The 14,702-nt window shown below is 37.9% G+C and overlaps 1 protein-coding gene across 6 annotated transcripts in view; it reads right to left on the reverse strand.

Moving 5' to 3' along the window:
* Srpk2 (SRSF protein kinase 2) overlaps nucleotides 1-14,702 on the reverse strand; it is a 189,376-nt gene that overhangs the window by 61,076 nt on the left and 113,598 nt on the right. For all 6 annotated transcript variants that reach the window (XM_038315218.2, XM_038315214.1, XM_038315217.2 and 3 more), the window contains one exon: nucleotides 285-439. In XM_038315218.2, the coding sequence (XP_038171146.1) occupies nucleotides 285-439 (155 nt within the window). The remainder of the gene's footprint in view (nucleotides 1-284; nucleotides 440-14,702) is intronic.

Here is a 14,702-nt window from a genome sequence, read left to right on the forward strand (position 1 = left end):
TCTCAGGAGCCTGGTACCTTCTATTCACTACGCTCTTCTTAGATGGTTTCTTGTGCCCTTTATATTCAATTGTAAGAGATCAAATGTGTTTGAAGTATGTATAAACATACATATTTTTCTTTCTCTCACAATGTCTATGACCTGTACTTTCTGGCATCATCCTATAGTGAATTAGGAGACTAATTCAGTAACTATCAAGTGCTTCCAGCACTGACCCCTGGCCCGCCCCATCTTACTGGGTCCCAACACGGAGGGCAAGCCCACCCTGCACTCTACCACGTCACCTTTGCAGTAGTCTGCGGGGTCCTCCTGCTCCTCGTCATCTGAGCCCAGAATCTCCTCCTCTGGCTCCGGGGGAACGGGGTCTGGCAGTGGTGGTGGTGGTGGCGGCGGTGGTGGTGGAGGAGGAACTAAAGGAGCTTTCTGTTGAGGCTCCGGCCTGAAACAACAGAAAAAAAAAAATCCTACTTACGAAAAGCAAATGATGCATTTCAGGAAAATTTCAGGAAAAAAGTCTCTCAGTGTGCGGAAAAAAAAGAATTTGTCACACATTAAGAAGAAATTCCAGTTAAAGTCATTCTACTCATTTTAGTTGAATTCAAACAGTGCTTTACCACATGGGCTTGGGGAGGGTGGCGCCCTTCTCCTTTATTAATGAAGGAGTATTTTTTACAAGCATCTTTTCATTCAGAGATTCAGTATTTTTTAGACAATGCTGTAAGATTCTATTGTAATGAAAGAGTGCCCTGGCCTATGATGTACAACTTGTAAGTTAGACAATATCCTGTGCAGATTATTGAAGGCAAGTACATGCAGCCATCAGCTTATAAAGGAGTTAGTTTGCTCTTACTTGAAAAATCACAATTAGCCAGGTGGTAGTGGCATTTTCAGCACTCAGGAGGCAGAGAGAGGCAAATCTCTGAGTTTGAAATTAGCCTGGTCTATAGAGCGAATTCCAGGACAGCCAGAGCTACATAGATAAACCCTGTCTTCAAAAACAAAACAAAATAAGCAAAATAAACAAAAACAAAAAACCCTGAACACTAAACCCTCCTCCCCCCAAAAGAAGAAAAGAAAAAAAATCAGAATTTGCTTGCCACGGAAATAACTAGAATAAGATTAGGTTTAGGCTAAAAGTTACATTTATTTTAAAATTGAACCTTGCTTATCACAGCCATTCTGCAACACCAGAAATAAAGGAAAAACACTACTGTTAAATATATCATATGTTGTCTATATACTAAACATGTATTGCAATTCCTAGCAGTTCCCAATAGATTAAGTAATATGTAATATACTTTTATAAAGCACAGAAATATTCAGAATATAAGCAAAAGCTTAGAGGACTCACATAAAACCTTGAGTTATCAGGAATAACATACATAATACCAATTTTATTCACTTAAAAGTAAACTATTCATAATGAGGGTCTATAAAATGGGATGCAGTGACAAGTGAATCTCTGAGAGTTCAAGGCCAGCCTGGTCTACAAAGCAAATTCCAGGGCAGCCAACATTACACAGAGAAACCCTGTCTCGGGGAAAAAAAAAAAAAAAAAAAAAACACAAAACAAAATGAAGGATGAACTTACATCAAAGTTAATTGATATTTCTAACCAAGTCCCAATAGATAAAAAACATTAATAACTCAGTTTGGATGTCAAAGCCCTCCTGGCTGTTCGGCAGTCTTCCGAATGGGACTATGATCGTTTTCCCTGACCTCTGCAAGGGGTAGGGGAAGTATTGGTGGGAATCACCCTTGCCACGCTGAGGAAGTCACTCCCAGGTGTCACAAACAGAACCGTAACATGAGAGGTGCACAGCTAAGGAGCAAGGAGAATTGTAATAGCACCCGTGTGCTGGGTAAGTGTAATTTCCACTGCCTGGTACACACACTCTTTTTCTAAAAGCACACGGATTCCCTCTGGGACAGTACTACTCCCTTCATGTAGAAGGATAATTCCAAATCTTTCCTGAGGTACACAGCCAGGCTCTTGCTCCAGCCTAGAACCTTAACAAGATCAGCTATCAGAGGAAAGATGCTAGCTTGTACTGAGATGCTGTGTAAAGCCAGGGCCAGAGAAATGTTCAAATCACTACTTTATTTATTCAATTTTAAAAAGGAGAATAAGACCTCTTGGCTGAATAGGGAAGCCCCACCACACTTTCTGTCCTATAGTGTTCTTAGTGTGCGTTAACTATTGCTAATATGACCTATCAACAAAAAAAAACAAACAAACAAAAAAAAAAAACAAAAAAAAACCCTGCCACCAATAAAAAATGAAGGCAGGAAGAGTAGAAACCAGGGGAAATTCCCAGTGTCACTAGAACGGAGTGGGACTGCAAAGAGCAAGGAAAGCAAAGACAAGCATGACCAAGTAACCTGTAGCAGGACAGCTCAAGAACCGTAAGTAAAACACAGCTTACATGCATTCCTACTTGCTGTACTACAGGACCACTGAAAACACCAGCTGTTTTCCAGGGTAGCAGCCATTAGGATCGCAGTGGGACACTGAAAGGGAACCATCAACACAGGCCTCCCTTCCACAAGAGGCCATAAAATCCACAAGGACACAGGGAAGTGGGGAAGCACAGAAATGTTACAGTTTGTCCACTTCCCCTGGGTCAGAATGGCAAGCGTGACACATTTTCCCAGAGTGTGGACAGATCCATCTGACCTATTTTGTTCAGTGATACACTTAGAAAGCTGCCATATCTGACTAGTGTAGACAGATTCCTTGAATGCATTTCTAGACAATACATACAGCTGTGACCACCAAAGACATATACAGACACTGGCAAATGTCCAAGAGTGAAGATCAGCAGCAATCCATTAAGGAGTGCTGGCATTTCATATCTATTTCTTAGAGAACAGAAAACCCTGTGGTTGCAGGAGAAAGTGAGTCTGTTACTTCTCAGTTGAAACCCCCAGGTACCTGTGCCTTACATTCCTCACCCAAATGCTGCATTGCCTACCCAGCGTGACATGTCCCAGACTTTCTGTGTTAAGGACAGTAAGGACTACATTGAACACACAGGCAGAAGCACGTGAAATCTAGTTCTATCAGTCAGAAAACGGTCAGTACACCATGATGAGATGCTGAGTCCGTTCCCCTGTCTATCTTGAAATCTAGTTCTATCAGTCAGAAGACGGTCAGTACATCATGATGAGATGCTGAGTCCGTTCCCTGTCTATCATATCAAACTGAGAGTGGGCACCAGGGCTAGTCAGAACTGAGGTGCATTTTGTGAAATACATAATGAATTTCTAAAGTAGTACAAAAAAGGTAAAATATTTTAGGATTTTTATGTATTACATTTTAAGATGTTTTATAAATGAGTTAAAGTATATTATTAACATTAATGTCACTCAACTCTGTTTACTTGGTTTAATGTGGTCATTGGAAGTTGAAGTGACAAGGAAGGGATACACTGCATTTCTACTGGACGAAACTACCTCGCAGAACTCACGAAGAGCAGAGCAGTACCTTAGCCTTACATTTACACTCCTGCTTACAAAAATGATGACAGTTTCTTCTAAAGTTTTTCTTAATGACCTACACCTCACAGTAACTGATACTACTTCTCATATCAGTTCAGAACAGCAAGAGTCAATGTAAAATACAACATTATGCCCCAATTATTTGTTTTTAATACACACTGATGTATGACCTAACACTGGAAGGAAAGGGGATTCCCCTTTCCTTCCTTGGGAACATTGTCTTCCAGAAAAGACTGGTCTCAAACTTGCTATGTAGCTGAGACTGGCTTAAGAACTAGAGACTTCCTGCTGTAGTCTCTCAGATGCTAGAATTACAGCATGCTCCACAAACCCAGCTGAGGTGACATTCTTTTAAAAAGTTTCTAAGAGCACTGTAAAGTTTGCTGAAATATCAACTACCTAAAAGACCAAGAGGGTCAAGTAATCTCACCAAGCCTAGGCTTGTGAAGTGTATCAACAGATCAAAAGATGACTTGTAACAAGAAGCTATTCCAGGGCCAGGCGAGGTGGTACGCACCTTTAAGGCCAGCACTTGAGACAAAGTCAGGCGAATCTAGGCCAGCTAGTCTACAAAAAAGTTCCAGAACAGCCAGAGGCATGTAGAGGGACCCTATCTGTTGGGGGGGAAAAAAAAGCAAGCAAGCAAGCAAGAAAGAAAGAAAGGAAAGAAGAAAGAACCTATGAATCTATTCTATAAAAGAAATATTAGAAAATGAATGGGGAGGAACTATAAATATTTCAATTTAAGTATTACCAAGAAAAATGGCTTAAAAACAGAATCTTTAGAACAAATGATGCTGAAATAACCAAAAGGGTGCATGGGGTGGGGATCAGCTGGGGAGGTTGCTAGGTTGTTACTGATGCTGCTTTTCCAGGACCAAAGTTCAGTTCCTAGTACTCATAGTAGGTGTAACTCCAGCTCCAGGGGCTCAAATGCCCTCTTTCAAACTCTGACAACAACCAGGTATGTGGTACATATTCACATAGATGTACACATATAAATAAAAATAAAATGTTTTTAAAAAGCTGAATGCCTGACTCTCTCTCCTCTCCATACTCAGCCTCTCCCCCACTTCTCTCTCTCTCTCTCTCTCTCTCTCTCTCTCTCTCTCTCTCTCACACACACACACACACACACACACACACACATACAGAGCGCGCGCGCGCATGCGCACGGATTAAAAACTAAATGAGTCAGGACTATTAAACTCAGAAAAGAGAAAACAAATAATTTTCATGATCTTGAGTTAAGCAGTGCTTCTTACGCACAATACTAAAAGAAACGAATAAAAGAAAAGAAGACAAATCATAGTTTATCACAAATAAAAAACTTCTGAACAGGAAAATAGCTCAGCAAGTAAAAGTACCTGCTGCCAAGCCTGAAGACCTGAGTTCAAATCCAGGGACACACATGACGGAAGGAGAGAATGAATAATCTGAAGCTGTACTCTGACCTCCAAACATACACTGTGACATGTCATCTTTCCACCTTCAATAAGCAAATGCGATGAATTCTTAAAATTTTAGTGTGTGTGTGGGGGGTGACCACTTGTACACAGAGGCTAGAGGTTAATCTTCAGTCATTCCTTAGACGTTATTCACCCTACTTTGGGACCTGGAACCAGCAGATTTAGCTAAGCTGGCAGGCCAGTGAGCCCAGATAACTTCTGTCTTTCTCCTCGATACTGCTGGAATTTTAAGCACTCGCGGCCATGCCTGGGTTTCAAAGGAAAAGCTTATATTCCTTGGAAATCACCAACAAGAAAATAAAGAATCCATTCAACAAGAGCAAGTATTTCAAAATTGTATAACTGAAAAGAGACTTATATCCTGGAATATATAAAAATCTCTTACAACTAATTAAAAAGACACTAATAAAAGTAGATCAAGAAACCAAGAATATATTTCAATTGTAGGGTACTTTTTCATCACCAACAAGGCTCTAAGTTCAATAACAAACACCAAGAGAGCAGAGAATTAGAATGGATATTTACAAAATATATATATATATATGAATGATCACAACACAGAAAGATCAATATCATTATCACTTTGTTTTGATTGTTAACATGACAGACTCTAAAATTATCTGGAAAGAGGGTTTCAACAAGGAACTGTCTTTCAAACTGGTCTGTGGTGTCAGGGAAGGACATGTCTTGATTATTTTCATTATTGAACAAGGCCCAAGGCCACTATGGGTGGCACCATTCCCTAGGCAAGAGAATCTGAACTCCAAGTGTATAAAGAACAAACTGTCCAAAATAAAAGCTGGGCAGTGGTGGCGCACACGCCTTTAATCCCAGCACTCAGGAGGCAGAGGCAGGTGGATCTCTGAGCGAACTGAGCACTAAGAGGCACGCATGCCTCTGTCTCTCTGGTCCTGTGGATGTGATATGATTAGCTGCTTCAAGTTTCTACCTTCATTTCCCTGGAATGAACTATAACTTGAAACTGTAAGCTAAAATAAATCCTTTCTCCCTAAGTTGCTTTATGACAGGGAGTTTTATCATAGCAATTGAAATAAAATTAGAACAAGTGTTCAAAAGGAAATCAAAACTGCAATGAATTGGCTCCGAAAACTAAGATTAGTCAATTAATTAAAGTAATTTTTAAAAGGTTAAACATGAGTAACATGTGAACCAACAATTTCGTTCCTCCATATATACAGAAATGAAATACCTCAACAGAAAATCTTATCCAGAGTTTTCTCAGTGGAACTATTTATTATCCTCAGTGGTACTATTATACATAGTAAACACGGTTCAGAACCAATCCAAATGTCTATCAACTGCTAAACATGTGTCACAGACTTACAATGAAATATTATTCCAAAATATAAGAAATGAGTGCTGATACCTGCTACAAAGTGTTATAGCATGACAGGAAATAAGAGATGCCAGTCACTAAGACCATGGGTTCTATAATTTCACTATAAAACAGATGTACCAAACAAACAGTTGCCGGAAGAAAGAAAGAGGTGAGACTAAACTGCATATACTAAGTGAGTAAGCTTTGTGTCAATTATACTCCAGGGGGCTATTTAAAATACAAAACTATGTAAAGCTACATAATTTTTTTGAATTTTTCTATTATACATTTGTGAAGTGTACTTTTCAAAGGTATTTAAAAGTGGCTATATTCTGACTTCAACAACTTATATGTTCTTACATTTGACCAGTTACATTCTCAGTGAAAAAAACATTATGCAGTTCTCTAAGCCAGAGTGAAATGCTACCCAATTGTGCAGTTTATATAAAGCACTAGGAACACATTTTTATATAAGAAACAGAATATTTCAGTTAAATAACAAAACATTTAAAAGTAGAGTTCTGCTAGTCACTTAAAATTTTCAAAGAACTATATAGTATATTACTTAAGTATACTAAGCACTACTCCATATAGGACCTTCTGCTGAAGGACATTATGATGCTCCAGTATTACTGTTTCAGTAGTACAAATTTCAATAGGTAATATCCTGAACCAATAAGCATTTAGATATTGGAGCTGTCTGTCTAATTTAAACTGATATCCTGTCTACTTACCATTTTACTGTCTCTTCTAAAATTTCAAGTTATTTAAAAAGTGTTATAAACTCTTTATACATTAATCACATTACCAAATGTGGCAAAAGTGATACATTTTGTTATAATTTTCCCAGAGCGCTATTGTCCAGAAGCTGGTGATGGAAATGGTCCTGTTTTGCCCATAGACTGCTGACAATGTGTATGGAAAGCTGAGATGGTGATGGAGTGATTAATCAACTGCTTGCTGGCTACTACATTAAATAAACCATACGAGCATTCCATTTATTTCCTTTATGTGTTTTGAACTGTCTCAAGAGTATAGAAAATAAATTATATTTGAATTTTATTGAAGTAATTTTGTTAGTAATTGTAGCTGCCTTTAGTTTTAAGACTTACGAGAGTCTGCAGAAGTTTTGTTCAAAGTGGAATATCTTGCAGCATTTCCTGAGTCGCGTGAAGCAATCAAGTGTAGTTAGAGTAGGTAGATTTCCTTCCTTCCCTCTAAAAGAGCAGTCAGTGCTTTGAACTGCTGAACCATCTCTCCAGCTCTGAAATGATCACCTTTGGGGTCTAAAATATAGATGACCTGGGAAGCAAGTCTGATCTGCTTACACCTGCTAGGGAATAATGCCATCTTAGACAACAGGGAAACTAGTATTTTTTTAAAATATGAAACTCATTGTTCTTTTTCTGTTTGGTCTTGAGGAAAGCTTTTGCTTTTAAACCTGCCCATTTTAAAAAGAGAACCTGCTCTCATTCCTGCTTACCCAGGTGAGGTCCTTTTGCCATTTCCTTTATGTTAAACAGACTCCAATCTTCCTCTTGAGAAGACTGCTATTTCTACAAGAGCTGCTCCAGTACATTTTGAGGAACGTGATAGCTGTATTTGTTTCTTCTGTTACAGTAAAAAATTGCTAAACACAGTTGCTTCAAACCACATCCATTCATTAACTTAGTTTTGCGTCTTGGGGATGAAGATATACATCATGGCCACTCTCTTCTTGGACTAAAATTAAGGTGTCATTTGAGTTTGTAGTTCTTATCTGAGCCTCAGAACCTCCTGCCACTTGAAGGTTGTTGACAGAGCATGTATTTTTTTTTTTTTTTTTTTTTTTTTTTTTTTTTAGTCCTTTTGCTCAATTATTCTTCCAGGAAATGGCTAGGAACTATTGTCACTCATAGATGCTGCACTTGAAACTGGGCTATACCTTAAGATCCTCATACATTTCAACTTTCAGATCAAGTGTAGGTTTGAAGACCACACTTGAGTTAGCACTAATGTCAACCTTACCAAAGAAATTGAATATAAATCTCTGAACTGCAAATAAACATTATTACTCCAGCTGAAGATGGTGAACACACAAGAACCCATCATAAGACCATTCTGCAAGGATGCATCAACGTGAGCAGGCTTAGATTCTAACTACACAAGCCCCAGAATGAACCCTCTCGGGCCACCAACCAACAAAGTATGCTCAGAAGACAATCTGTATTTCTTCACGCTAGAGAACAAGCAGGAACTTTCCCTGCAATCCCAAACCTCTTCCCTTGAAAAAAGCATTTAAATTCACAGCTAACTGATCAGACTTTACACCAAGAAATTAATTTAGAGTATTTCTGGGTTAGTGGTAATCCCACTGGACCTAGCAATGTAAAAACAAAGTAATTATATAGCATAAATGTAAGTTAATTTTTTTAAGATTTATTTATTTATTATGTATACAACATTCTGCCTCCTTGTATACATGCATTCCAGAAGAGGGTAGCAGATCTCATTACAGATGGTTGTGAGCCATCATGTGGGTGCTGGGAATTGAACTCAGGACCTCTGGAAGAGCAGCCAGTGCTCTTAACCACCGAGCCATCTCTTCAGCCCGAGTTAATATTTTTTAATCACAATATAAACATGAAAACCACACAAGAGCAAGCCAAAAGAAATAAGAATCCTTTAAACTATCCCAAGCAATTTACATTTATACATGAGTAACAATACTGCCGGAAATCCTAATTTTAAAGCATTTACTACCTTGCAGGAGTAGTAATTAACAGAATAAAAAAACAGATATCAGATACTAGCATTATCTAACACAACCAAAACAGCTACAAAAAAGTATAATGTTTCTCCAATATCCATGAATACCAAACTCTACAATACTCTCTTAGGTTAAGTGCCACAGTATATGCTTGTAAATCTGTGCATATACTTTAAACCATCTCTAGGTTACTCATCATGTCTAATAAAATATAAATGCTATTTACGTAATAGCTATGCGTCATGGTCTGTAAGTGTTCGGTACAATGCATTATTATTTTTCCCTCTTATTCCAAAATTTTCAATCTACAGTTGGATAAATAAGCAATTATGAAGTCCGTGGATAAGAAGGAAATAACTTCATAATTCTCATAGAAATTAAAGTAAATCAATGGATTGTAGAGGGATAATGTCTGTTAAACATGAATTGTCCAGGTAACAAACATAACTGGAAAGTGAATCTGAAGACACTATCTAGGAGGAACATAGAACCAGAAAATAAAAATATAGAAGAAAACTGAAGCCAGCATGGTGGTGGACAGCTGTAATCCTAGCGGTTGGCAGGCTGAAGGTCAAAGATCCATGAATTTGAGGCTAGTTTAAACTATAATAATAAAGACTGTGTTTCAAACACAAACTAAATGAAATAAGGAAAATATAAAGCTTGGAGTGGGTAATGATAAAGCCTAACCTTTCCCTACTTCCTAGAAGTTTTAGAAAAGAAAGAAAACCAAACAGAGGCTGTTGTGAGAAGTAATAACGCTCAGAACTGTGCAGAATTAACAAAGAATAAAAGCTGCGTCAATGCTTAAGTCCTAATGGAGTAAAAATAAAGAACAACTACCTAATCATGTTTGGTGAACATCCGCCTAACATTTATATATAAAGAAAATGTATTTTTCAAAAAAAACCCAAAAACTAAATTTATCATCCACAGGCTCTCTTCTAAAAGAACTACTATTATAAAACAAATTTCAGGAGAACAAGAAATGATTATGAAGGAAGGTCTAAAGTCCAAGGAAGCAAGGTAACACTCATCATACTAGCAAACGCTAAACCTTGTTTTGAATACATGCAGCATGTATCTTTGGGCTAGCAATAAACACATTATAACAATGGTATTTTTAAAACCAAACACTTGCTGGGTGTGACAGCACATGCCTTTTATCCCAAAAGCAAAAGGCAGAAGCGAGTAGATCTCTGTGGTTTGCCAGTCTAAACAGCAAGTTCCAGGCTAACCAGAGCTACTTTTTCTCAAACACAAACACATAGACATATATCACTTTACCACACTGCTCTCCTAAAGTGTTTTGTTCAAATTAACTCAATCTTCGAAACAACTCTGTGGCACAGATCAATTATTCACTCTATTTTATCTGAGAATTAATGATATTGGTGGGGGTTGGTGTGCTTGAAGACACTGTAAGTGAAAAGGAAGGAAGTGAGTTTGCCTTATCAAACAGCTAGACTGGAAGAGAGCAGTATTTCTAGGTCAGCAAATCCTGGGACAGAATAGTAAATGGCAGGTTGCTGGCATTGAGACAGGATGAACAGGAAACTTGGACCAAGCACAACAACCACTGGGTTGTGATAGGAGTCACGACAGCACTACATATACTCTCGAGGATTTAGACTGTTCCTACCACAAAAATATTTTGTTTGACAGTAGGTCCGGGGCTCGGCATACCAGGAAATTCTGATGCAGGTAGTTCTGAAGCTAGCAAAGAATCAACATACATATGCAACTAACATAACCATTACACAAGTGTCTTTATTCTAATTTACTGTGTGTGTGTTTAACTTTAATGTACCTTTTTAAAAAATAACAACAATGAGGGCTGGAGAGAGAGAGCTTAACAACTGAGAGTACTTGCTGTCTTTCCAGTGACCCACATGGCAGGTCATAGCTGCAATACTAGTTCCAGGGGATCTAATACCTTCTTCTGGCCTCAGCAGGCACCAGGCATTCAAGTAGTGCACAAATATACATGCAGGCAAAGAATCCTTACACATGAAAAAAAATTTTTAAATGATTATAAACGGGATAAGTTGCAACTTATCATGGGCAGCAAACAACAAGTGCAACAGGAACTCAAAAGGCAAAGAAAGCAAAACACAATAAAACTATGTACCACAACAAGCCATTTTAGACTAGTACAACTCTAGCAATCAAAAGCAGCCAAGGGGTGCTAAGAACCAGGAAGTCAGATCACTGACCACAAAATGTTCACTCATGATTGTGGTTACATTCGTTATTGAACTATATACCTAAAAACATATAGCCTTGTTATTATTTGTGTAAAACAAGCAAATATAGGCATCATTAAGTTGTTTTCTGTGAGTTGGTAATAACACATTCCCATCACATTCCAATGAGTTCAGTCCAAAAACATTACATTGCTGAAGAGAACAAAGAAGGAAGAAGAAGAAGAAGAAGAAGAAGAAGAAGAAGAAGAAGAAGAAGAAGAAGAAGAAGAAGAAGAAGAAGAAGAAGAAGAAGAAGAAGAAGAATCCTTTAAACTGTCTCAAGCAATTAACATTTACACATGAGAAACAGTACTACCGGTCATCCTAATTTTAAAGCATTTACTACCTTGCGAGAGTAGTAATTAACAGAATAAAAAAAAATATTTAAAGTTGGACTTCAGAGCCAGGCAGTAGTGATCCCAGCACAAAGGAAGCAGAAACAGGCAGATCTCTATGAGACCGAGATCAGCCAGGTCTACAAAGTAAGTTCCAGGACAGTCAGGGCTACAGAAAAAAAAAAAAAAAACAAAAACAAAACCCTGTCTTGGAAAAACAAGCAAACGAAACAAAACAATAAAGTTGGACTTCAAAAAAACCTTTCCTGGGCATAGCAACATGTTTCTATAGATCCAACACTCCAGGAGTAAGGGAAAGGATATCTATAAAATGTGTTCCAGGACAATCAGGGATTTAAGAAGACCTGTTTCAGACACACACGCATGCCTGCTACAAAGGAGATTTGCCTTAGATGGAACATAAATCCAGGACAAAAGGTGGTGCTGAGAATGGTACCCATGAAACCAAAATCTCTATCTCTAAGATCAGAGGACAGACATTTTGTGTGACGGCCAGTGAATCTGACAGTTGAAGTCTTCCCTGAAGAGTATCAAATCAACAGACCTGCCAGAACGAGAACTAAGAATTCTTTTCTAAGTGCTATTCTCTCCTTATTTCTTCAACAAATATTTACAAAGCTCAAACTATATTGCTTAACTGAGTAAGTCTTCTCTCATACCACCAGAAATTGGACATATTAGTTATGACAAATATATAAACCAAAATAAATAAGGCAGAACGTATTTAGCAAATTCTTTTAGTATGGTTTTTTTTTTTCATTTTTAATGGGGGAGGCAGTTAACATGCATCTAAGAATTACCAAAGAGGTCAGAGACATCAGTTCACCTGGAGCTGGAGTCACAGGAAGTGGTAAGCTACCTGACATAAGTAGTGGGAACCAAACTCATGTCCTCTGCAAAACAATATGGTTTTTAACTGTTCAGCCATCTCTCCAGCCCCACAAATTACTTAATTATCATACAGTTTCTAGAGCTTATTATAAGGTCTATGTCAATAACAAAACATGGTAAAAAAAAAAAAGAGGATACTCACTTGCTTGTTAAGTCTTTCAGAATGCTTAGAGAAAGAATAGAGAATTGAAAGGACAAAAGAAAGAATAAGGTACCAACTGATCTAGGCAATAAAAAGTCTAGTCAGGAGAACTATGTGTGTAAGCATATATGGCAGCAGAAAGGGTCTACTTTTTCATTGCCAATGTACTAAGCACAACATGAAACAGTGGCAAAAATACTAGAAAGGTTGGGGTCATGTTTTAACATTCTACCATGAAAAATCTCAAGTTCACTTGGGTAGGAACTAAAACAAAACACAAAAATTAAATCCATTTTGAAAGCTGTAGTACACTAGGTCCTAATTAGGACTATCTACCACAATCTGTTGGTTTTTTTTTTTTTTTTTTTAATGAAAAAAAGCAAGACAAGGAGAGTCTGATTCAACAGGTCTGGAATGTGGTCTGGGCACTTGTCACTAGGAGACTATATACACCCAAGTTATATATCACCATGAGTCATAATCTACTAGGCATAGTGAAAACACCCATAACTCCAGCATTTGGGATGCAGAAGCAGAAAGGAAGAGATCCATGAGTTTGAGGCCAGCCTGGTCTACATAGCAAGTTCCACAATAGCCAGGGCTACATGATGAGACTCTTTGGCAAAGCTTTAAGGAAAAAAAAAGTCATAATATCGCTAAAGAAATCTATTGGCAATTTATCGAAGCATGTTTGTGATCCAGATACAAGTGAAGAAAGCAGATACAGATGAAGCAAAAGCAGGCTGATAGAAACATGACAGACTGTAGTGATATTTCGTTTGTATTTTAATAAATAAAGCTTGCCTGAAGATCAAAGAGTAAAAACAGCCCCACTGGTCAGCCTTACAGACCAGACAGTGGTGACACACACCTTTAATCCCAGCAGCCACATTACTTTCCCATAAAAACAGGTGGTAGTGTTGCACACCTTTAATCCCAGCCATAGAGAGGGGCTTCACGCTTGTTTCCACAAAAGAAAATCTATGGATAACATCACAATTCACCAAGATTCGGTTTGGAAATGAGAAACCTCTTGATAAAGAGAAACGACAGCTCATCCACACAGGTGACAATCCTACAAGTTGTAAGGAAACCTCACAAAGGTTGGGGCACGGTTCCGTTCTTGTCTTAGCAGGAAAATAGAAAATAGCCAACTTCGAGAAGTCGAGAGACCTTGGACATCTAGATGCCTAAAGCAGAAAAGAGAGCTATCCAGAAAAAAAAAAAAATCACCAAGCAAAGAAAAATCTAACATATGATAACAATATTGTTAAAATCTCACCACCGAAACATACATATCTACTTACTTCTCAATATAATGGTAGTTCTGACTCACTTAAAAATCAAAGCTGGAGTTAGACTGTGGCTCTCCTTCTCTAAATCCAAGAATGATGTTAAAAGAAAAATTTTGAGTTTCTGTCCTATCAGGAGAGCCACCTGGTGTGGGACAGAAGGAAGATAAAGTTCTAGGGACTAAGTTTATCAAACTCTGCTTTAAAAAATTCTACTGTTTCCTATACCAATCTTTGAATACATGTCTACTGAAATTCAAACTATCCATTTTGATATGAATAATGCTAAGTTTTCCACAGTGAACAATAAATTTTCCTACAATAATCTCTTAAGTATCCAGGAAGAAGATGGGGCCCCACAACGATCTATGATGGAATCATATGATGCCATTCAGCTGATAGCACCACTTAATGATTGGCTTTGGACTTCAAACTGCTCAGCATAATTTCAAGGTGTCTAGTTGAGATGATACAGCATAGCAGACTACTCTAGCCAAGACTTGAGAAAAGCCCTGAACTTTCCCATTACACACAGAGTGAGGGAGGAGAAGAAAAAAGCTTTCTTTCCAAGGATCCAACAATTAACCCATTTTTTTTTCTTTTCAGGATCAACTAAAGATACCATTGCCCCCAAACAACAGGAAATAAATTTAATAATATGGTGCCCACATTCCCAAGAGGTGAAGTGGATGGTTTTGAGTTATTCAATAGATTACG

Source organism: Arvicola amphibius, chromosome 18, assembly GCF_903992535.2.
Source record: "Arvicola amphibius chromosome 18, mArvAmp1.2, whole genome shotgun sequence".
Lineage (NCBI taxonomy): Eukaryota > Metazoa > Chordata > Mammalia > Rodentia > Cricetidae > Arvicola > Arvicola amphibius.